Source organism: Leptosomus discolor, chromosome 14, assembly GCF_034619465.1.
Source record: "Leptosomus discolor isolate bLepDis1 chromosome 14, bLepDis1.hap2, whole genome shotgun sequence".
Lineage (NCBI taxonomy): Eukaryota > Metazoa > Chordata > Aves > Leptosomiformes > Leptosomidae > Leptosomus > Leptosomus discolor.
The window spans coordinates 11870124-11894867 of NC_141404.1; the positions used below are offsets into that span (position 1 = coordinate 11870124).

The 24744-nt window shown below is 36.8% G+C and overlaps 1 protein-coding gene across 1 annotated transcript in view; it reads left to right on the forward strand.

Moving 5' to 3' along the window:
* GRIN2A (glutamate ionotropic receptor NMDA type subunit 2A) overlaps positions 1-24744 on the forward strand; it is a 186466-nt gene that overhangs the window by 119351 nt on the left and 42371 nt on the right. The window contains exons 4-9 of the mRNA XM_086472887.1: positions 1975-2089; positions 14288-14493; positions 15912-16080; positions 16205-16358; positions 21041-21166; positions 23784-24013. Coding sequence (XP_086329013.1) covers positions 1975-2089; positions 14288-14493; positions 15912-16080; positions 16205-16358; positions 21041-21166; positions 23784-24013 — 1000 coding nt within the window. The remainder of the gene's footprint in view (positions 1-1974; positions 2090-14287; positions 14494-15911; positions 16081-16204; positions 16359-21040; positions 21167-23783; positions 24014-24744) is intronic.

Sequence of the window (24744 nt, forward strand, 5' to 3'; positions counted from 1 at the left end):
TTTTGTCTCTCACCTGTGGGATAGCCCTGTCAGGCTCACATTGTCAGTCTGGAGTTTTGATTTTTTTCAATGTGACTAAAGAACACCAATGCAAATACGAGCCTTTTACTCTCTTCTCTTTCATGCCTGATTTTCTTAGGTGGTGGAATTTCAGCTAATGTATAAAATGATACATTTTTTTCAGTATCACAGTCTGGGGGAGCTTGACCTGTGTGCTGTGGTGGTTCAGACTCTTGGCAGTAAGTTCTCTGTATTTGCGCTTTAAATAAAAACTGCAATTTCTCATCACTCTTTCTGACCCTGAAGCGGTGGAAACAATCTGTTCTCACTGAGAAACACTGAAGCTACGTGGAACTGGAGCAAATATAAATATGGATTTATGTTATAAATCTGTGGAAAATTTTGAGAGAAAATTATTTTTTAGGAAAGTCAAATTTGTTAGATGGCCAGAATGCCGGCTTTTAGGAATAAACAAAAGGAGAGGAAAAGGGAGTATATAGTTCAATGATGAATGGAAAGCAACAGTTAGAAATTAAAAACTATGGATATTAATCAGGAAATGGAAAAACTAGGTAGACTATATTAGAATTGGTATAAACTCAATAAGGAATCTAAGACCTTCAGAGGCAAATCTATGGCTAGAAAAGCTATAGGACTCTGTTGAGTTGAAGGATCTCTCTAGGGTGATGAGTACTGAGATCCTACCTCAGGGTAGGTCAGATCCACTGCAGTGTCTGGCTGCTGAGCACTTCTGGCCCGTGGCTGGTGTTCAGTGGAGCCACCTGCAGTATTACTGGCCAGAGTTCGTGAGTATTCCTTGATGGCACAGTCCAGGTCAGAGGAATGACTTGGTAGAGATGATGTAATCATTGCTAATGACAGGGTTGCTTATAAGACATAGTATTCTGCCCTTAGAACATGCAGGTTAGCGTGGCAATACAGGAGCCGGAGGAAGCAAGCATCTTAGGAGAGGTACCTCTTGTTGTAGTACTGATTGTTGACATAAATTTGTACAAAATTTTCGGCTGAATAGGTCTTCTCCTTTGTAGCTGAACAAAGACCTGTGGTAAATAAACAGCTTATTGATTCAGTGCCCAAACTGGTAAGTCTAAAGGCAAGAAATTTGGGATTGAACCGACATTTTCAACAAGAATTTAAAAATCCTCCTTCTTCCTGTACATTTTATTCTGAGTCCCTCTCGTTTTTTTTCTGTTGAAAGTGCTAATTAGTTTATATATCTTTTGAAAACCATTGGAAAGACAGTTTTAAGACTCCACTTGACAGGGTACTGGGCCGTATAACTTAAACTATGTTTACCTTGAAAGGTTGGGCTAGATGATCCTTGAGGTCTCTTCCAACCTGGTATTCTATGATTCTAAATACAAAAAAGTTTAAAATGTATCTTTTTTCTTTTTGAAATTACTTGAATAGAAATATTATCAATCCTTTTGAAGTTTTTGTGTTGGCTGAAGGCGTTAGTGGAATTTATCCAAGTGTCACACACAAAAGGTGCTGTGTATAGCTACAGCGTCAGGAAGGGCTGACAGGACTCTTGGAGGTCTAAACAGGTGAAGCCAGGGTAGATGCACTTAATTCTGAGTATTACTGTAGTAAGACAACAGTATAATGTTAGATACAGAGCTGATGTAGACATGTTTAAAATGGTCCTGAAAAACTGGTGAGGTTATGCAAAGTGCCAGAAAGATTATTAATGGAATGTACAGGTCATACATCATGTGGAAGCTGCTTTAAAAATGATGTCTGCATTAAAAATCATATGTAAATAATATGTCTTTTGCTACAAACTGCCTTAAAATGCTCAGACTCCCCATGCTGCAAATGTAGGCTTTTCACAGCATTAGCAGGATTTGGTGCATGTAGTTCATCAGTGGTTCTGATGACTGAACTAGCTTGCTCGTTAACTGCTGGACAAGTCATTAATTTTTCAATGAACTGTTTTTCCTTGCCTTCTAGGTTTATGATGAATGTGACTTGGGAAGGTAAAGATTTGTCCTTCACAGCAGATGGTTATCAGGCACACCCCAGGCTGGTGGTGATAGTATTGAACAACGATCGTGAATGGGAAAAGGTGAGCACTACTTCTGGGTAAAAGACACGAGAAGAGATAGAGGAGACTTGGTATTAATGACAAGTAGACAAATTAACATCATGGATGTCAGTGATGATATTCTGCTGTTACAGGTTTGTCACAACAGTTCAGAAAAGATAATTTTACCTTATTCTGGGTAGGTCTAAGGAGTTTTAACAGGGAAAGCAACATATCAGTGAAGATAAGCCACGTGGATTTCAGAAGATTTCTGTGAAACACACCTTGCATTTCATCTTACAATTTAGTAAAATAAAATGGGTTACAGAAAAATCTCCAGAAACTTGATCCTTAACTACCTAAATTTGGATGAATTTGTGTATCTTGACAACTGCTGCTTTTTTTTTTTTTTTTTTCAGTTTGGTTTGTATTCTTTGATAGATTTTAGAGGAAAGGTACGCTCTATTTGGTTGTTTTGGTTTTTTGCCTTTTTTTAAAAGAAAAAAACCCGTGAAATTCGTGTTGAATTGGGGAATAATCCCTATAGTGTTTGTCTAAAAAATACGGAATCTTGACTTGTGTTCTGGTAGGCAAGTGATCTCCATAAATCTCTGTATAAACTAGAAGGAAAAGTGTCTCAATGTCAGAGTTAATCATATAGGTGAGTAATAAAAGGTTTATCATGAATATTTTTTCTTTAAAACTCCCACTTCAGCATGTGGTTGTTTTGGCTCTGAGTTTTGTAGGTTATCTGTGGTCCCATGTTTTAAAAACAGGGGACCTTAGAAACTGTTTACAATATGAGACTGTAGGAAAATACACATCTGTATCATCCACCAGTTTTATTTTAAATTCATAAAACGTGATCTGGCATTGTCTAAATTGCTGCTGAAATCTATAAACTTTTTCTTACAGTTTTAAGATCCCATAAAATCAACTTAAAACTCCAGTTTGCAAGACTGCAAGGCTCGTGATGTTGAATAGTAACGACAAAATAAGAATTACTGAAGGATATCTCAGTAAATATGCTAGTCATGCAAAAACACAGAGAGTAGTCCTAGATTATGCTATGTATTTCTTTATGTTCATTTGATGCAAATTTAATTCTCTGGATAAATTTTGATCCTATCTAAATGTGTCAATCTGAATCTTTAGAGGAATCTTTTGCTCAGTAACAATTATGAAAATTTCGTACCCTGTTTTAAAATTCTTTAATAGTCTGCATATCATGTATAATGTTCTGGAAAGAATCTTATACTACTTGGGGAATGTTAGTATGAGGCACCAAAGGGAGAAAATGGTTAGAGAGGCAGCCAGCAGTGCTTATGGTATAATAATTTCATGCATTTTGTACCTTGAAACTTCTCTAAAGAGACCATTCAAAGGACAAGGAGAGATGGGTTTGATGTTTCTGAATGAGCTAACAGCAGCAAAAAAAATGCTGGATACATGAACAGACATTATTTCCAAGAAATAATGAGCCTGTTTTAACCTTCAGATGACTCTCCTATCAGCGAATGGAAGATCTGGTGCAGGTTTTGCTGTATCTAACTGTGCTTGTTGTACGGCAGCAGAGTACACTCCCACCCGCTGCGCTGGGCTACAAGACTCTCTGTGGGCCGATGCTTATGTTGTCTGTACACAGTTTTCCGTCTGTACATCCCTTACAGCTCATTGTCTTGTTTAAGGTGCTTCTAGGAGGTTAAAAAAAAAAAAAAAAATCGTGACTGAAGGGAGGCTCCTGCCCAGAAAAAAATTATGGATATGCTCCTAGCTGCCCCTTTGCTCTTAGAGCCCTTTTGGTAGCCGGCCAGACGAGTTACTTTGGTAGAGACAGCCTGCCCCTAGCTGCAGCTTTCGTGTCTGCTTCTCTGTCATAGGACTATGGGAAGGGGGCCAGGTTTAATTATGTCAGAGGGGCGAAGTGAAAGGCGGCCAAGAACAGGCTGTCAACACCAGAATTATTCTTCTGACCACAAGCTGATCCCTGCCTCTGTGGATGAAGACAAATAAACTGACTAATCAATTATCCTGGCAAGCTGGATGTCGCTCTTACCTGTCTCAGAGCACCCCACATTTACATCAGCAGAGCGTCAGTGTGCACTTCCGAAATAACAGGGCAGTTCCTGTTTCAGAGGCATGCGGAAGCCCTTGCCCACCCCCTGGTTTATTTGAACATCTCTCTAGTGTTGTCTTGACATTCTTTCCAAGTTGCGTTTCTCACTCCGTATCTCTTAGCCAATTTCTTTCTCCTTGTTCCTTTCTCCTTGTGCTGCTTTCGATTTCAAAACTGTCAAAGTTACTCATCTGAGATCTAACATTTCCTGCTCTGAGTTTCCAGACAGGTGCATAATTCTACTTCCCATTACGGTATTGCAATGAGTATCACAGAATTGCTTTATTGAAGCTTATTTAATATCCTCAATCTTGTAGGGAAAACATCAAGTCCTGGGATCTCATGAAATAATTTACTCATGTGAAAAACTGACAATGCAACAGCCTGCTAATCCTTGTAATGTAACTAATGTACATAGAAATTGCAAGTAGCTACTTTATTATTTGTGTAAAAAAGAGTAATTGTGATTTATGTGAAGAATTTTTTACCCAGTATCCTCCTGAAAATACAAGATTTAATACTAAAACTCAGTTTTCTTTGGTTTAGTATAATAATCTGCTTTTACTTAAATACAATTTTTCCTTGGTCTCAGAAATGGTTTTCTTGACTCGAGGCTTGAGGTTATAGAAAATCCATTCAACCATAGTTGAAGAGCATACATCATACCCCTAGGAAAATAAGTTCCATTTCCTTTACAAATGAAAACTTTGAAGTGGTAACTACACATGCAAATGGGGTTGACTGAGGGATTTGTCCCATATCATGTTCTGAAAAAAACTGGTTGGATGATAATAGTTTGAAGACTGAAAATCACTTTTGGGCATGTTCAGCGGGCACCCAGCAAGATATTTTGACAGATCCTAAAGCAGCTACTCAAACTTCTGACATCAACATTCATATTCTTCCTGCTAATCTTGACAGGCAAAGGGGCTGCTGTTCTCAGGCAAGAGATTTTTAAGAAGACAAGCTTAATGTGCTTGTTTCAGTAAAACTTGATAAATTTGCCAGTTAACAGTGTTGCCCAAATATCACCAAAGTACTGCAGGAACGCTGTGCTAGTCCTAAAAAATCCTCAGAGGTCCAGCAGTACCAGCTCCACCTCCCCCATTAAGCTTATCTCAGTGCACTGTGACCTGGGTGTCTCACCCAGCCCATTAACTTCACTGAGCTGCAAACTTCACAGTCTGTTAGTCTTTCTTTCTTTCTTTCTTTTTTTTTTTTTTTTTTTTTTAGTGCAGAAATAAAACCTATCAATCCAATATTAAAATCATATACTGGAATATAATTAGCAGTGCCAAAATTAGGCGGTTTAATTAGCTGTGCATATCCTATATGTTAAGTAAGGTAGGGAGAACTGTGTAGCATTTAAAGATGAGTGTAATCTGCATGTAAAGATGAATTCCAGGGTAAAAACGATTTTTACTGGTGCTCCCAGGTAGATACAGATAAAATTACCATAGTGGTCTGTATTCTGGGTAAATATGTGCCATATAAATGTCCTATATTTTTGCAGCCAATGAATTTTTGCAAGAAGCAAGAGTGACAGGTACTACATGGCACAACTGCTAATTAAATGCCACTGCAAGAACTGTTACTTATATCTAGGTTTATTCTAAATGTAACCAATCATCTAACTTTCCATAATGCAGGATTTAATGTAGAGCCTGATTTTGCTCTGATTAAGTAGCATATGTCAGGTTTACAAGCTCTGTGTGAGGTTGTACGCATTTGTATCTAAGTAGGAATGAGTGGGCAGAGGGTGTGCGATTCCTGCCTGGAATAAATGAACCAAGGTCCTCACAGAGAGCTCCATCTGGCTACTAACATCCACCATCATGTAGACAAGAAAAGACAGCTAAACTTCACTGGACAAGAGTTGGAAAACCTAACACTCGGTCGGATTTCTGACAGAGCTTTTTGTCAGAGTACTGTGATAATAAAAAGTCACTGAGATGGTACAGAGTAGTTTCTTGTGAAATCTCAATTGATTTCAGAGCAGGGATCATGGCACCCAAAGGATCATGACGCCTTATGATAGACATTTCTTAAAAGTTGTGAAGAAATGTGTGTGGTTTAACTAGAACAGATGAAACTGCATGATCTAATCATCCATTTGCTGGTATATCTTTTGTCAGTAGCTCTGTGGCCTAACATGATATATTATCTTTGCCCGTAGCAGAAACAGCATGCTCTTTAACATCTGTTGGGTTGTCATTTTCTGTGTTCCATCCTTGTTGCTTAGTGTATTTAGTCTTCCTGTAAATATGCCTATCCTGACACTTACTGTCAAGTGAAAATTGCATATTGTTTCTGTATCAGTGAGCTTTTACTTAGCCTAAAGGCCGTTCCTTTGACCTTTACTGTACTGAATTGTTTGAATTGCACCAATTATTATGCAGCATTTCTTAAATCCTGTATTCCCAAGGAGGATGGTTCCCTCCTCTCTGCTGCTGTAAAGGAATTGTAGCTACAATGAAAGGCAATGGTAAAGTGTGCTTTGCTCCTCTTCTTTACAGCTAATATTAGAGAGGAGATTAAAGAGTAGGAAGACTTTCAGGGCAGCTCTTCCTCTCTGGAGGCAAAGGTGTGGGTATCTGGATGTTTCTGGAGAGCTGGAAGATCTTTGCTGACTGGAAAGGTGTCAGAAAGTCTTTCCTCACTGGGAGGTGGTGGAAGGGGCTGTCAATTTGTTTAGCTCTTTTCCTTTATAATGACATAATCAATTCATAAAATGGCTTCTCTGGCCTACATTTGAACTCTTGTGCTATATAGAATTATTTGGGACGTTTCCCAGTATCAAAACTACTAACCACTGAGGATTTGGTGAGTGCTAATTACTAATTCTGTATTGAAAAATGAGGCTACAGGAGGTGGTAGCTTTTCTTTCTCCTCCTATTTGTTTATACTCTCTCTGGGTATTGTGTTTTCCTTTGAGCCCTGCTGGTCGCACTATTGGTGCCTTCCTGTCAGCATAAGGAGCAGCCATGAGGGAAGGCGGCACATTTGCATACCCCATATGAGATTTTGCAGGAAATTTTGAAAACTTCAAAGTCTTTACATGGATGTCCAAACCACGCAGGACTGTAAAGCACTCCTTATTAAAAAGACGTGAAAGTGCTTGCATCATAGTCTGTCATTTAAATTTAGAGTGTCATTGCGAAATACGGACCTTCAGAAACGCGATGCGACACAAAGGTTTGTAGAAGGTATGCAACAGATCCTGCTTCTGGAGGAAGGATTTTGCTCCTGTGCTTTGTTCCGCAGCTGCCTGTTGTTGCTAACCTGACAAACTCAATTTATGCTTTCTAGTTATTGACTTGCCAGAGTAGATCTTCCTTGTAAAGTGGAAAAGTGTGATGAAATAGAAATAATAAATAGTTTTTCTATAAAGCAAGATGAGTTAGATTTTTCATTTGCTCAGCATTGTTTTCTTCACAAAAGTAAGACAGCTCAAAAAGTATGTTTGCAATATGTGTGTGTGTTTAATGTAGAAAGAACATCCCTGAAAATTTTTCTCTTTTCAAAGGTTTGTTCTGGTAGTCCCGGGAGTATCCATTTAGTATCCATGTTGTCATGTAACATTTTTTCTTACAAAAGGATGATGACTGTGTATTGCGTATAGTTCCCATCTGCTGGGAAGAGGGTGATAGGACTGAGTTATTTGTTTGTTTTCTGTGAGATATAGCGGTGTGAAAGACTTTCTTTTCGTGCCAGCATTGGCACATGAGGGAGAACATACTCTGCTCTTTTCTCTCTCTGCTCAGGATCTGGCCTTGCTCTTTTTTTCCCCTGATTTGATGGTCTCTGTGAGGGTGTATGATTAGGGTTATGTCAGTCATCCTCATATTATTTAGAGACTGCTTTAGGGTGAAGCAGGAGAGGGGTCTCCCTGAGGTACAGCAATGTGTAACTTTGTAAGTTGTCTGTCTGTCTTAGGCTAGCTGTATTTCTCTAGCTGTTACACAGAAACACACCAAATACTTCATTATCACCCTCCTCCACTGCAGTCCTCAAAAGATAAATAGGCGTGCATGAGGTCAAACCACGTGTGTGACGCAGTGAGTTTGTAAGGTGCTTCAGACAACAGTGGTTGAGATGAGGACCCTACGATTGCTAATTCAATCTGACGTCAAACAAGCTCTTCCATGCTCTCAGCTGTTTTCTGCTTTCCTTCCTGTATCCTGTAGAGATTAAACCAAAGGGAATATTCCAGGCTGCATAAGAAGATGGAGAAAATAGGAAAGAATGTACAAGTTCAAAAGAAATACGATGATACATGTACCATTGCAAGTCTGTACTTGAAGCTGAGTTTCACACCTATAATAGTGAATCAAGGGCTTGATTCGCCATTGAAACTGTGTTTTTTTGTGAGAGTCCTGGTCTTTTGGCAATAAATAAGGATTTTTATAATTTGGGCCAGGATCTTTCCCAAAAATAATTCTATTGCCCTTTATTCAAGTGAAGGTCATCTTCTGTATTTCCCTGGGACTGGGGCCACATCGTTATCAGTCTAACTAGGAGTGACAGAAATTTATCATAAATCTCTGGGTATTTTGTGGCATTTCCACACAGTAAAGTAAAAGGATTTGCATGCAGTTTTTTACAGTTGCATAACGGAGCATGGCTGCATTTTTTGAGCGTTATCCTCAGCTTGAATTTTCTTTTCAAAAAAGTGTTTGTTTTACAAGTAGACACTACTGTGTTTATTACTTTAAAATCTTTCTTAATGCAGTTTTACCTTCCCCCTCCATTTTTGAATCTAGCAACACAGATATTCTATTATATCTGCTGAAAATAAGCTCATTTTCTCTAGTAACATTAATTGGATTTTTAGGAGGTCTAAGTAGGAGAGCTTTCTTTCTAGGCACACATTTGTGCTTTTGGCACTCTAAGCATGCTATTCTCCATTGCTCAACTTGCTATAGACTATAACTAAATGTAGTTAATTTGGTTTAAGGTTGGAGCACAAATCAAATTTTCAGACCTGTCTTTGAACTATTCAGCAGTTTCATCTTTCAGGTTGCATAATCCAGAAGTCCAAACGTTCCTTCTGTACTTTATTTAATGCTCTATTAAATGGCTGTCATTCTAAAAAAGTCATGTTACCTAAATGAAAAAGAGATTTTACAGAACACATTTTACAGAAATAGCTGTATTGTTCCTGTGTTTTGCATGTGCCTAGAGGTGCTAAGGAAATGATTCCTCAGCACATGAGATTTTGAAACACCGAATGGCTGGAGGTAAAGATGACTTTGTGTTACATCAAAATGGGGATTGATGGGGATCTTAAATATTCTTAATCTTCCAGGAAAGAGGAAAGGAATAAGTGAGGAAAGGGATGCAGGTAAGACTGAGCAAACTGCCCTGATTCATCTACAGCTAAATTTCCTGTCATTAGGGAGTGGCTACCTCAGGTATAAATGTTTTATCTTGTATTGGCTTCATTTAAATTCAGGGTGGCTGGGCCTGACACACCAACTCAAATACGTGAGATTCTTCTTGATGCAATTAGGACATGTCTCTGACTGCCTGCTATTAATGAGCTGTGTTTTCAGCCAAGTTCTCTGGGGCAGTAGTCTTGTTTCCAGGAGCTAATGAAAATGATTATCCTGACCAAGAAAGTTTTGAAATCTTAAAAATGTTTCCATTCTGTTTCAGAGAAAAAAAAAAAAGTTAAAATTTCAAATTCTATGAATCAGTAACCCATAAAAACCAAAATAATAGATTGGAGTAGTTGAAATTCTTTCACCTGAATTTGTCTTTACGTATTCTAATAAATTAGCATGTATTTCTACATAGCAAGTCTAGAACTGTAAGTGCAATGTCTTTAATTCTGTTTACAAGTTATTTCAAATGGTGGGTTTATGTTTTGAACAGTAAAAAGCTCACTTTCTGAACTGTTTTCTTTCAAGAAATTAGTACAATGGAAATTATCTTCAGAAAAGTTCTCTTCTACCCATCTCCCACTCTATCAAAATATAATTTTGGTAACCTGGCAGGCCTGTGTGGTATTTTAACTCCCTGTTGTACTCTGAATGCCCTTTTCCGAGTAGCGGTGGCTTGAAGACTGAGGAGATAAGAAAAAGCTTCTGAATAGCAAAGAGTTACCTTGAGATTGATCAAGTACAAGGAAAAAGTTTTAAGCTGTAGATGGAAAGAATAAGATTGTAATTCTTCACTGTAGTGACAACATTTCCACAGCAGAGGCAGCGTGTTTCTATCCTACTTGCGAGTTTACCGCTATTTTTCTGGACCTGTTAGTCTTTGAGAGACTGGCTATGAAAAATGTTTCTGGTCTCTGCTAAGGGTATGTAGAGTTACTGTTCACTGACATTCTGAATTGGAGGTTTGTAGTTTCACCTGCAAATTAATAAATTCTAATGTTCAAATCATTTGTCACTAAAACAAGAAAAAGTTGAATAAAGAATATCTGTATCAGGGATATCAATATTAGTAGGTAATCATGCTAATTTAAACACAGACCCCTTCTACCTCAAATCTAGATGCTTGGACTTGGGTGGAGGATGCCACATTTAGTTCATTTCATCAGTAGCTATAATGATCATGAAGTAGCACACTGAAAATGAGTGCTGCAAAACGCTGGAGGCAATTGAATTTTGAATCTGTCCAGGTTGGTAAACTATTTCACTGTAAAATGGTTTATTCAAATATCACTGTTGTCTCCTACTGAGAGCAGCAACTGAACTTTTCATTTTCTACTTTTCATATTTTATATATGAACTTTTTCATATTCTACAGCATTTATAATGACTTTCACAGGTGAAACCAGGACTTGGCATGCTTTTTTCAACTCAGATATTTGATTTGTTGTTGTAGGTAAGCCACTTTAACAGTCAGTGTTGAATAAGAACTTAACATTTGGGTTGGCACACAAATTCTTATACTTTGTGAGCAGACCTCTTTATAATGCTCTGAACTACAATGAGCATGTGTAGTTGTTATAACATGTTGGTTTTTTCCCTAAGCATTTGAAGGGTTTGAAGGCATTCAAAATGAATATTGACTGTGTCTAATACTAGATCTGACTTCCTTAAGTGACATAAATGCTGATCCTGCAGAACACCTACATATAGATGCAATTTCATAAATTCTCTTTATTATGACGGGAACCTGCTCGTGTTTTAGTTTTGCTTATCCTGCAACTTTTCTGTGTCATTTCAACCCTTCACCCTGTAAAAAAGGGATACTATCAGTTACACAAGGATGTTGAAAGAACTAAATAATATATGAAGGTACAAAACATTGTATAAATAATTAATACCATTCATATTCTTAATAACAATGCTATAATTAGTTCTGCACAAGATAAAATTCTGAGACAAATATAAAAATCCTCCCATATTTTGACTATGTGCTTTAATTGTATAAAACTAAATTCTTACCCCCCACTTATAATAAATGGAAAATAAAGAACTGTTTTGGTCATTCAAAGCTGTAGCAGAATAATTGAAGTGTAACGTGTAACCTCCAACAGTATAGTTATTTTAAAATCAAAATACCTGGTAAACATGGAAGCTGTTCACTTGTGAGACCAGCATCATCAGCAGAACAAATCCAATACCTGTGCCAACCCTTTATTAACTAGAACAAACTGACAGAAACAAACAAGAGGAGTGACCTACAGGTTCTTTATAATTACTGCCCTTCCTCATTTGCCATTCTTAGACCACCAGCGAGGATTTTCAGAGCTTTTCTGCCTTTTGCTTTTCTACCATTCTTCATGACATTGATATCTTTCTCTTACTTTTTTTTTCATTGTACTTTCTGACACTGTGTGTAAGTCATTTTACTGGTGGCAGCAGGGATGACCTGCAATGGACATGTGATTTGTGCACCATATAAAGCCCAGATGAAGTCACTATGACACCTTGGGACTGCAGCAGTAGACCTCTTTGGACAGAGAAGTAGGGATGGCCCTAAGACCCAAGGCAAGGTTTTAAGTTTTAATTATCTTTTTAAAAATAAGGTTACAAGGAGTGAATATTGAGATAAATCCATGGAAGGCAACAAGTGAAAAATTTTGGACTTAACTTTAGAGATTCGGTCAACACATAACACGTCCATACAGATACCACTGTCAAAAGAAATTAACATTTCCCCAAATTCAGCCGTTTGACAATATGTCTGCTTATATCCTCCTCAGAACAATAAAATGGCAGTTACTCCAGTTGAAGTATGAAAGAGTATCACGATTCCTCTTTTAACAGCATCAAAACAGTCGTCACATTTTGTATAGGATCAGATGAACTCAAATTGTCGTGGGCAGCTCGTATTCATGTTGGTCCATGTGACACTGATGCAAGTGCAGGGGGTAGCTTGCAGAGGGAAGTGCTTCAGGGTTAGGCCGACCTGCCGCCTCCCAGAACCCTATATCAAGGGATTTAGAAAGGCAGGTGCTGCCACTGCTATAGTCCTGAACACACAAATGCAACTGAGCCTCAGTCACGTTTTGTTTCTTCTTGCTGGTTGGAATAGGCAGACGGTTGGGCACATTTTCCACTTCTGAAATTCATTGTATTACTTGGCACGTTTGCTGTTTGACTGAAGTACTGAGCTGGCTGGAAATCTCTCCATTCCAGATGGCCAACTTCATGTCGTGCTTAGGACATAGAGATGAAAGACACTGTGTAACTAACATAAACCAGCAGACTCTGCTGTGAATGCAATTATATACCATAACTTGATGATTAAACTATTTTTTCAATATAACTGCCTCATACAGAGTTAAATAGATTTGTTTCCCTGTGTATGAAATACTTTTTCTCACTAAGGCTTCATCCATTGTGTTTTGGTTAAATTTCATACTAGGACTGTACATCTAAATCCTGTGCCTGGTTCCCATTGATTTAGGTATGAATTCCTGTTTCCCTAGAGATATTTTGAATTGCCTAATTTAAGTGTCTAGAGATTTGGCATTTCTGCCTCCTACATTAAAGTTCAGCAAAACATCTTGACTTATAAACAGTATTTAAAGAAAACTGCGAAGGGCATGTGCTTATATGCTTCCCTAAATTGGAATAGATATAAATCATGTTCTTTGGGAATTTTTGTGATTAAAGTTTTTAGAAAAGAGAAGGTAGGTGACAATTTTTTTACAGTTTTTTCAGGACCTCAGTCTCTTATTGTACTGTTAATTCCCACCACTTTCCTTGCAAAACATACATTTTAGGAGTCTCATGATTATAATTTGTTTAGCTGAAGCAACTGAAGAATTATTAAAATGCATTAAGTTATAAATTTTGTGAATTGCTAGCTCATGCAATTAGATTTATGGGTACAAAGTAGTTAAACACAATCTGAGGAAGAAAATGCTAGCGTTTTCAAATATTTAAATTGTATGCCTGTTTCTGGTATTCTGGAAGTGGAAAGAAATGTAGGTTCATTTAGAAGGGATACTTTACAACAGTAAATAAATAGACAATTTTAATGTAAAGTGGGATATGCTTTCTGAATTTCCCTAACAGTTGGCATTAACTAAAGCAGAATAAAGTACATTCTTTCTAATAAGAACTAAATCAAGCACAATTGAACTTGTCTTTACTAAAAATATAGTTTGGCTTGGCTCAGGTGTGATGGAACCCTAGGTAAAGACTTTCACAATGGCTTTTCAAACTATAAGAAGTTTCTGAGAAGATAGAGAATGATATTATGATACTTTGGTTGTCAGTCTGATGTGTATCTGTGTGTGGAGGGGGGGGGTTGTTGGGTTTTTTTGAGAACTGTTTTCATATTACTACAAACCTGTCCTGATTACAAGTGGAGTATTTGGTTGCTGTTCTGGTCTAAATGGAAATGATGCATGTCAAATTTGATTGCAGCTATAGCCAGGTGATAGATAGTGTTAACTGATGTCATCCAGTCTTTATAAATATGTTATCTCTTAAAATAACATTACCTTGTTTGTCTTTACTATAGAGCAATTGCGTGGTCTCACCTCATGCGATTACTAAAAAGTTCTAAAGAAATTTTGATAACAAAAACCCAAGACAACTATCTTTGCAATGTAATTTCCTGTACCTGTGTCCCAGCACATTTGATATTATATCTCATTTGTCAAAAACAAGCAAGCAGGTATCAGCAGCTGGTGTATCTTGGCATTTCAGGTGGGGAAATGGGAAAATAACTCGCTGAGCCTGAAGTACTCTGTCTGGCCAAGGTACAGCTCTTTCGCAGACAGCGACCCAGACGATAACCATTTGAGTATTGTCACCCTGGAGGAGGCTCCCTTTGTCGTGGTTGAGGATGTGGATCCTTTAATGGAAAGCTGCCAAAAAAACACTGTGCCATGTCGTAAATTTGTCAAAATTAAGTAAGTAAATCACAGCATTCCTTTTTTCTCTGAGTGCAAAATACATTCTCCTATTTTCTGATTAATTCTTTCCTTTGCTTCTTGCATTGTGTAATTGTTTTCTGACAGTTTGCTGCTATTTTTCTCTTGCTTCCTATCTTTGCTTTTCCTTCTGTATTTAATTTCCTCTTTCTTTTTCCCTTTCCCACACAGTGTGCGCTTGTTTGCGCATCTTCCTTTTTAATAAGTTGAAAGGCTCTGGTTATATACGTGTAAGTCAGATTGAATTAACAACAAGATAGTAAGTTTATAGTAAATTCAAAGTCAACTAGAATTAGCCCTTTTCAGTCACATGAAAGAAGATTGCGTTCTAAAATATGATTGGTTTACGAGTTCTCTTTGAATTGTTTCCAGTTATGTTGCAATATGCCTGTTTTAATTAATCTTTAACAATTTGAGAATGTCTCCTACTGCAAATGTATGTTTATGCTGAAATTTGGTACAGGGTGAACTACTCCAGCATAAAATACCGATGTGTCTTACCATCTAGAGAAAAGTCCCCTGCTTTGGTCGCTGTGTATAACTTTGGAGTAGTCATTAGAAATCAGTGGGAAATTTCTCATTGTGCATTTATCAGTGTTGTTTCAGCTGTTCTGTGTTTTAGTCTACAGGACTGAACACAATAACAACATTTTTTCACTAAGTAGATATTAGGGAGTATAATGCATTTTTCTGAAGATTTCCAGAGACTGCTAAGTGGTTGTGCATGTGCTTCCTGAAGGCCAGAGAAGCATGTTTTTTTTTACATAACTGTACTTAGTAAGTTCTAAACTAGTTTTGATTTCTTTCAAAGGCTGTAAAATATTGCCTTGGCTTCTATAAGACTCTTATACTAAAAAGTTCTAGAGGTCTTGAAATGAACAGTTCAGAAGAAAAATAGGGAAAGCCCTCATCTTTGCACTCGAAGGCTGCCTGAAATTCACCTTCTCAAAGTGCAGAAAAAGGTGCAGCATCCATTTTCAGTACAGTGAACTGCTGTGCCTTCGTATAGCTTACATGTTGGGAAGTTCTCTAATTACTAAATGACATGTAGTCTTATGTCTTGAAAGTAGAAGTAATAAATGATTAATCTAAGCCTAAGAGAGAGATTAGTAAAAGGAGACTGTAAGTCTTGATGGAGAAGTGAAGTGCAGTAGGCTGGATACTGCAGCAGAAAGCATGTCGTACAAGGTCTACCATTATCTTCCGTTTATCTCTCGCCAACCAACTGTGTTAAGGTTAGTAAGAGCTACGAACACCATATTTCTCCATCAATTTAGAAAAACATGGTCACTCATAGGTATGACAAACTGTTGTTTCACAGTATGCTGAATCTTGCTATTGTGATTCTTCTGGTTTTTCCCAGTAGAAATGTTTATGTCTCTCTTGTCTGTTGGCAGCAACTCAACTAACGAGGGAAGGAATGTAAAGAAGTGCTGCAAAGGATTCTGCATTGATATCTTGAAGAAGTTGTCTAAAACTGTCAAGTTCACATATGACCTGTATTTGGTGACTAATGGGAAACATGGCAAAAAAGTCAATAATGTGTGGAATGGAATGATTGGTGAAGTAAGTTCTGTTAGGTAAAAGAGCTCTTAAGTAAGAACTTAGCAATGGGTTTTTTAAATTTTTTTGGAGAAATGAGATATTCTCTACTGAGTAATATTGGTGGTGTCTTCTTTTTGTGGATCAGGTGGTTTATCATCGTGCAGTTATGGCTGTGGGGTCTCTCACTATTAACGAAGAGCGCTCTGAAGTGGTTGACTTTTCAGTGCCGTTTGTTGAGACTGGGATTAGTGTCATGGTGTCACGGAGCAATGGCACAGTTTCACCATCTGCTTTTCTAGGTATGATTCTCCAACCCATCCAGATCATTCAATTGCATTTCTATAGAGTTGAGTAGGTTTCATTGTCCATTAAGCTATATAGTGTATTGACATGTTTCTGTCAAGTTTTGAATTTTACATTAGGAAGTTTGTACTGTGTTGATGTGCTGATCAACATGATTATTAGCACGTAAAGATAATGCTGTTCGTTTCAGATGCAGTAAGTGAAAACGAATGATAATGATTTCAATATGAAAAAGAATCCCCCAAAATCTTCAACTGGGAAAGTTGCTTCCTCAAACACTGCTTCTTTACAAACTAATTTATGCTTGTTTAGCCCATTATAAATGGTTTTATATCAACGTTCACATTCAGAAAATAATTTAAAAACCCCTTGTAGAATAGCTAAGACAAAGAGACTTCCTTATGGTTGGAAGTCTGACAGCTAACTTGATAACAGTTACCTCTGGCTTCTGCACACCATAGTGCTGCACTGGAGAGCTTCTGGGTGTTTTCTCCACTGATGCAACTGAGCAGCGGAATTGTGACGATGCCACTGAACAGTGGAGTTATAACGCAGAAATGAAAGGGTGGGCAGAAAGGAGGTGGGATATAAAGAAACAAAGTCTTTGGTCGTCTTTCCTTGTTTGCTTCTTGTTTCAGTTGTTCATTTCTCCTTTCATTATTTCCCTTTCCTTCTCTTTTAGTGCTAATTGTTTGCTTCTGTATTTGGTGGTTAGCCTGAACTAACCTGAAGCTGAAAAGAGAATGAGCCATGAGATGGATCAAAAGTGCCCAGAATGCTGTTATGTTCCTCATAGTGTATTTAGGCCTGGTATTTTCAAAGATATTTTGCACAGGAAAATAGTAGTAGTGACACCAAAATCTTTTCAGTGAAATTGAAAAAAAAAAAAATTAAAAAATCAATATTTATCAGATATGTTATGGAACAGTTTAGTATGGTCAAGTCCGTTGGGTCAGCAGTGATGCTATTTTTGCATCACTCATTGTATGGTTTCTTGTTAGATTGCCAAATGTAAGTTCTTCACTTCTACTAAAATCAGTTGTAGCCATTGAGGAGCAGATTGTTGGTGTAGTATCAGCTACAAGTGGGCAAATAATTTTTGTGTTTTCTTCCACAAAAGTAGTTGTTTAGCCATGTATCTGTTCCACAAAGGCACATTACAGAGATGATGCAAATAAATATAACACAATGAGCAATCAAATAACTTCCCAAACGCAGAGATACCTAAATAGGTTTTGTTGGTGGTTAATATTTTTGTTTAATAAATGAAAAACTTTTAAATGGAATTATAAGAGGCTGGACTTTTAATGAAAATATTCAAATAGTGTCTTCTTTTCTATAAGTCTGGGACTTGTAAAGTTATTTATTTTTAAAATTGCAATTACAGCATGTTGAAATTATAATTTGAAATATAAGTACTGGGGTGTTTTCTAAATGTGCTGCTGCAAGTGTATTTGATTTTTAGTATGGACTCTGCTTACATCTTCAAAACCTGCTTACAGCTACCATCAAAAGAGAGGCTGCTTTTGCGTTTTTTCACAACATAGTTATTAGATTTCTAAAATGCATTTAATGTTACTGGTTTAGTTGGACATACATATAATTCAAAAAGTAAAAATAACCCTGCCTTATAAAGCTCTATAGAATCGCATTACTTTTGAAGAAATCTGATTTACTGCACCAGTAAATCAAGTCCGTGCTCTCAGAAGTCTGTTCTGGTTTTTTAGATGTAGATGGAACTGCCACTTTACTGGAAATGACTGTGTATTTTGATGAGAAGTGCAGAGTAGTAAAATACTTTGCCATGCAAATATTATCAGGCACATAATAATTTGTTCACAGACTGATTAAGTTAATGTCTACAAATAGAACCATCTTACATAATTCTTTTAAAAGATTTTTTTTTTTAAATCTGTCAAATACATTTTATTTTAATAGCACTTGATTACAGTTTAGAAAATATCTGGTTTTGTGATTTTTCACTATGAATCTAGACAAGTACTGGATTTTGTCTGAACTAGATTTTCCATTCAGTGGTTGTGTCCAATAGATCTAAATAACTGATGGGCTGACAGCCTCTTCCTCATTACCTGCTGTGTTCTGATTCTGATGTGGGTGTCTCCTTCAAATGAGAATTTTATTCAGGTTAAAACATTTTCATACTGTGCTAAAATTCATGTATACTAGATAATCAAATACATTTTTTTAAGATTCTGTGGAGATTTTGTTCAACTTTATGTAAACAAGCAAGCAAAATAAGGGAAACCTCAAATCCAAATTTCTATATTTTTAAGGAGGAGGGAGTTCATAGGTGAGGACAGTTTTCTTTTTTGGAGACATTGGTGGAATAAGCAATCTATGCCCCTGTTTCTCTTATATGTTCTTGAAGTATTGGTTTTGGTGGTGGGAGGTAAAACTCTTCAGTTAGTGGAGTAACTCATCTTTTTCATTGCTCAGTAGTCTCCATTGCTGATAATTTGAAATGTACACTGGCAAGTCATATATTAGTATTTTTCTCTATATCATAGCTTTACTGAAAATTCTTATAAAATCTGCTGCTTCCCTGAGGGAAGTTCTCTTTCTGTCCTTTGAGAATCAAACAACAGTGCTGAATTTGATCTCTAATATGACAGGAAGATCAACTTTGTTATTCAATTGATTTTGTGCTTGTTCAGTCTTACTCTTGCTATTCTAAATCGGTTTTTATTTTCCTATTGCGTCTTTTAGTTCTCCACCTCATTACAGACTGCTTAATTAATTAAAGAGCATTCTGCTTAAACTGCTCACTCTGCTTAAAGCTCACTTTTTCACATCAGCTTTTTTTGCCCTTTGCCTTATTTAGATTTTGACAGATTACCATTGCTGTTTCTACACAGGTTGCTTTTGGTAAGAGTTTTATCAGCCGTGCTTTCTTCTTTGAGAATGCTGTCAAAATTATACGATAGTTTTATGTGAATTCCAGTTTAATCCAGTTAATGTATTAATAGGTATTTGTTATTAACTATACCTGGCTACATAATGTCCTTCATCTGTCTGCATCTCGACAGATCTTTCTCTGCCTTTTAAGAATTCTCTTATTTTGCTAACTAACTATTCTCTTCCAACAAATAATTATAGTAACTGAAAACACTTAATAACCTGTCTTAAAAATAAAATACTTTTTTAAAAAATAAAAAAAAATACTGTTGCTTAACCTCATCTTAAAAACAGAAAAAGAACATTTGGCTTAAAAATTCTCTGCCTTGCCTTTTTAGTTCGCATCCAAAATCACCAGTTGGGCTATTTGGAATTTGGTCTTTTCTTGGTTCCAAATTTCTGAAGAAATTGTGGCAAAGGCAAACGAGCTCATGAGATTTCCATGCTTGGGCCCAAATTACTATGCTTCATTCTAGTTCTGGGTGAATCATTCATGGTAGCTTGGGCAAGGTTCAGATTGGGCTATTGGGCTCAGCACACCTCGACTCTCACTTGTAGTAGTTCCCTGCAATGATGAAAAAAGTTTCAGTGGTTCAAATCTTAATTTAAATTCAAAGAATTAAGAAGTTAGGATGAAGGAACCTTTTGGGCTTTCAAAGACAAACAAAACATTGAAACACACTAATTTCTTGTCATTTCACATGCTTCTTGCTTCTGTCCTAATTTGAAGTAGTATGCTAAGAGAATTTTTTTTCTCACACTTCAGAGCACACTCACACTTGCATTATCTACCAAAATTAGGATATAAAATGCCCCCAGATACGATGGCCTGATAAAGAGATATTACTTTTCCATACAAAACCTTGTTTACATGTATCCTTATACAATGACAGCTACTACAGGGACTTGTGAAGTGACAGAGAATTTGTGATGGGCAAGGTGGTATTTAAGAACTTTCTGTTATCACACGCTATTACCATATCCAATCCTTTCAAAAAGTTGGGGCTTAGTCTGGTTTTTGAAACTGGTTTTAGTTTTCTGTTCCAACCTACTTCTTTAATCATAATTTTTCTCTCTCTCAAACTGACATTAGGTTTTCCGTAAAAACCTTTTGATTTCAGAAATTTGTTCCCAGATGAGAATGAAACTTTCAAGAGGATGTGTTTTCAATTGGTAAAAACAACATCTTCATTGCAAGTAGATGAAAGTGAACACAGGGAGAAAAAAATTGTGAAGTAAAAATATTTAGTTTGAATACAAGTATTTAGCTTTTTTCCCTAACACTTTTTGTTGAATAGAAAATGAGAGAGAAGTCTACTTCACTAAATTACCAAATGTATTAAACATATGCTAAATTGCTTTTGCTCTGCAGAAATACGGTCATAATCGCTGGACCGTTCTGTTGGTAAATGCAAGTAACATGGGATAAATAGAAATCAGCTACCTGATTGTAGACTGAATAAGCAGCGAGTCAAACCACTTATTTGCCACTCAGTGTCAGTAAGGGCTTTGTTGAAGAAAAATGTGTAGCCTTTTTTTTGAACTGCAACGTACATTTAAGATTTTGACTTTATGAATTTTGTGTGTCTATAATAAGAGCAATTCTTTATATATTGCTACTTAGTTATTTGCTAGCGTTTTGGTTGGTAAAAGCTAATTTAAAGAAAGCTGCCGGGCTTGCCTAGCCAAAGGCATTAGAACTATTGTGCTGCAACTGGTTTAATGAACTGTGTTTCTGTTTCTCTTGTCTGTTCTGCTGCAGAGCCTTTTAGTGCATCGGTCTGGGTGATGATGTTTGTGATGCTTCTCATTGTGTCTGCCATGGCTGTCTTTATATTTGAGTACTTTAGTCCTGTAGGATATAACAGGAACTTAGCACAAGGGAGAGGTAAGCTTTGCATTTTACACAACCCTAGAGCTGTAAAAAATCATGTATTTACCATCCCTTGCCCTCCATCTTTTAAATAAACATAGCATTGGAATAAAACAGTAAAAGCAGCTATGAAATCATGTTTGCTCTTCGTTTAAAATATGATTTCTTGAGGGTTTATATGGTCATACTTTTATTCTAATTCATTTGAATAAAGACATATAGAAGGGTGATATCAGAGAGAGTCATATTCAGACAGTGTTTGGTTAGCACACTGTATCAGTTGTAGAGTGTCAGCTTAAAAAAGCATTGGAATAAGTTCTACAGACTCCTGACTTATGAATTCATAGTTAGTTCAGAGAAAATTATCTAGACAGGTGTGGTTTGGTGGATAATCTAAGAAAAATAGTCGTTAACATTGTATATAGTTTTATATAGTCCCTATAAAAAGTCTGATGAACTCAGCCTTGAAACGAGGCCAGTGACAGGAGGGAATTACTTCTTTCTGTGTAGCATCCATGGTTATAGAAACTGTTTTCAAAATATACCAGCACAACAGATTTAATACAGAGTTTGCCTTTCTCAGTGAAAGCTGCAGTGTATATTATTAGGATTTTCACTTGAGAATGAGGATTCCATGTATTTTGGTGCCCTCATCCCCATCTTTACTTACAGTTGAAAGTGCAACCTGGTTTTAATTTCTAAATAATACTTGCCTCATTTTATACCGAGAGATCTTCCAGCTTGGTGAACACAGTTCTGGAGACTATTACAAGCTAATGGTTTCTTCTATGTTGTGATTGGCCTTTTCCCCATAAAAGGGAATTATTGTACTGTTCAGATGATGTTACCATTTCAGGAAGATGGTAAAAGTGTAACCTCTGTCTGAAATAAACACAGTGTTTAGGAAGGGGAAATCAAAGGTGAATATAGACACTGGGGATCTAAGGGCTAGGCTGTTCTTTTCTGTGCCACTTCGTGTGCCAGAATTGATTAATTAGTCTACTTACAGCTACAAAGGCGTATTATGGCGACAGACCATCCTAACTTAGCTCTAGAGACTTGCCACAAATCCAGCTGCCATTCATTTGTAACATGGGAAGCTTAAAATAAATGGGAATCTTTATGTAGACTACTCTTTTCCCTAGGCATTTTTGGCAGGATGAAGCTCAATGGTAATATAATCTCCAGTAGCATAGACAGAACTTTAGACTGCTTTCTTGGCATATACTTTCCTTGTTGTTGTTGCTCAGAAAAAACATATTACCCCTATATCAGCTCAGTCTTAAATAGCTCTAGAAGCTAGTTTCATAAACCAAAAGTCAGCTCCATTTTGTTTATTTTACTGCACTCTATCTTCTTAGCAGTGCTGCAGAATAGAAAGAGGATAATCTAAGATGTTGTGCTTGATTGCATTGTGAAAAATTTGCACTGTATCAGAGAGCATTTCTACTGAAAGGAGAACATGCACTGAGTATATCCACTTTGGGTTTTATTCTTTTAATAATAATTAAATTATTATTAGAATAAATTATAATTAATAACTAAATTTGAGTTTGTAATATGCACCCCCTTGGATAAAGGGACAGGGCAGGGAAGGACGTAATATTATGGGTGTCTGCATCAGAGCTTATTGTCTGAATTGCCATTTGATTGAAAAATAGATAGTTGGGAAAAGGGCAAATGAGTCACAGCAGTGGCGGCCTGTTTCTCTCCATTGAGGATAAAGGGAGTCTAGATGATGAGCAATGTAAGATGACTGCACTGTTCTTACCTAGAGCTGGGTAAGAACAAACCGCTTTATTCTCAGAGGGCTCTACAAATAAGGCGTTTTGGGTGGACAATAGCATTGCTAATCCACTTCTGCCACTATGCGGGCAGGAGGGCATGGTGCTGACCACTTCTTCTTGCTTTGGGATGAATTAAAAGCTGACTGAAAACAGGAATAACAAAAATTACAGAATGGATTAGCTGGAACAGGTTTTTACCTGTAATGCCAACACATTTGAAGCCACAGAACTGATTCTGAACATGTGAAGTAGCCAGCGTCTGGTTTGCTCTCTGTACAGGGAGCTGCTTGGTGTTAACTTACTGATTTCTCCTCTGAGTGCAAACTTGCTTAAAAGTAGGTGACATATTCAGAGATTTTGATCTTAAATATGCTTACATAAAGTTCAAAAAGTATAATGTTGGAAGACTGAAGATGATAGAAGATAATTTGGGTGAGGAAAGTACTAGAATTGAATCATTAAGACTTAAACCTGCAGTTTTCTATTTTATGTGTCTGCTGGCACAGAAGACTGAAAGGGGCAATACTGTGGCACAAACTATTACTGCAAGACCCATACCAGTTTTCTTCTCCGCCAAACCTATGCTTTCTATTTTGATTTTAAATTTTTTTAAAAGAAATGTCATATAGAAAAAACAGTGAATTAATTTTTACAAATATGGAAATTAATATCATCACAATAGAGAGTACCTATGGTAAATCCTGCAATTCCATTGGGATTACAGTGAATATATATTGAAATGTTTTTCAACTACGCCTTTGTGAGTAATTTGTTGTTATTGTGTAGGGTATCTGGCCAAGGTTTAATTTAACTGCAACTAAAATAACTGCTCTTTGCAATTACAGATCCCCATGGACCATCCTTTACCATAGGAAAGGCGGTGTGGTTACTCTGGGGCTTGGTATTCAACAACTCTGTTCCTGTGCAAAACCCCAAAGGGACAACAAGTAAAATCATGGTGTCAGTTTGGGCTTTCTTTGCTGTCATTTTCCTGGCTAGTTATACTGCCAACTTAGCTGCATTTATGATTCAAGAGGAATTTGTTGACCAGGTGACTGGACTGAGTGATAAAAAGGTAGGTCTTCGGCTCAAAAGAGGTCAGTGTCCATTCTTTATAATCCTACAGATTTGTACTTTGTGCTAAAAAAAAATCTCTGAGCAAGATAATAAAGTAAAACTGGATAATTTCATTTTGAGTGTAACCATTTATTAACGAACCTGAGACCTAAAGCGTGAAAATATCAGACTGTTCTCAAAGTCTTTGAGTCACCTTTTCAAAGGAACAGCATTAATTGAAAAGTACCTTTATTTTGTGATGGAAATCAATTTGTGTTTGATTAAAAGGAATGCCTCACCAATTCACAAAAGCTTAAAAATTGAAAAAGTCAGTCTGAATGCAGGGAAGGCATATTTAAAACTATTGAACATCTCTGTGTGGAATATTAATAATATACCAATAGACAAAATATTCATAAAACCAGCAGCTATCCAGTAATTATCAGAAGCCAGTTAATGCTCCTGAGAAAATATCTTTATGCTTTCTATGTAGTGTGCAAGGAAGTTGTAGAAAGAGTTCAGACTTAAAGTGGTGCCAGCACAAACAAGCAAAGAGAAATGACAAAAAGTGGTACACGTTATCTGTGGATGTTTGAATGTTTTCCTTGTATAAAATGGCAAGAGTAAATAGGAAAAATAAACAGATAAGAAAATTGGGAGCGTTGTGTTATCACATTGAAGTGAGATGTAAATTACAGAGGATGAGGCACAGAATTTTGATGTGTTTGTGGAAGATGCTTTCCTAATTCA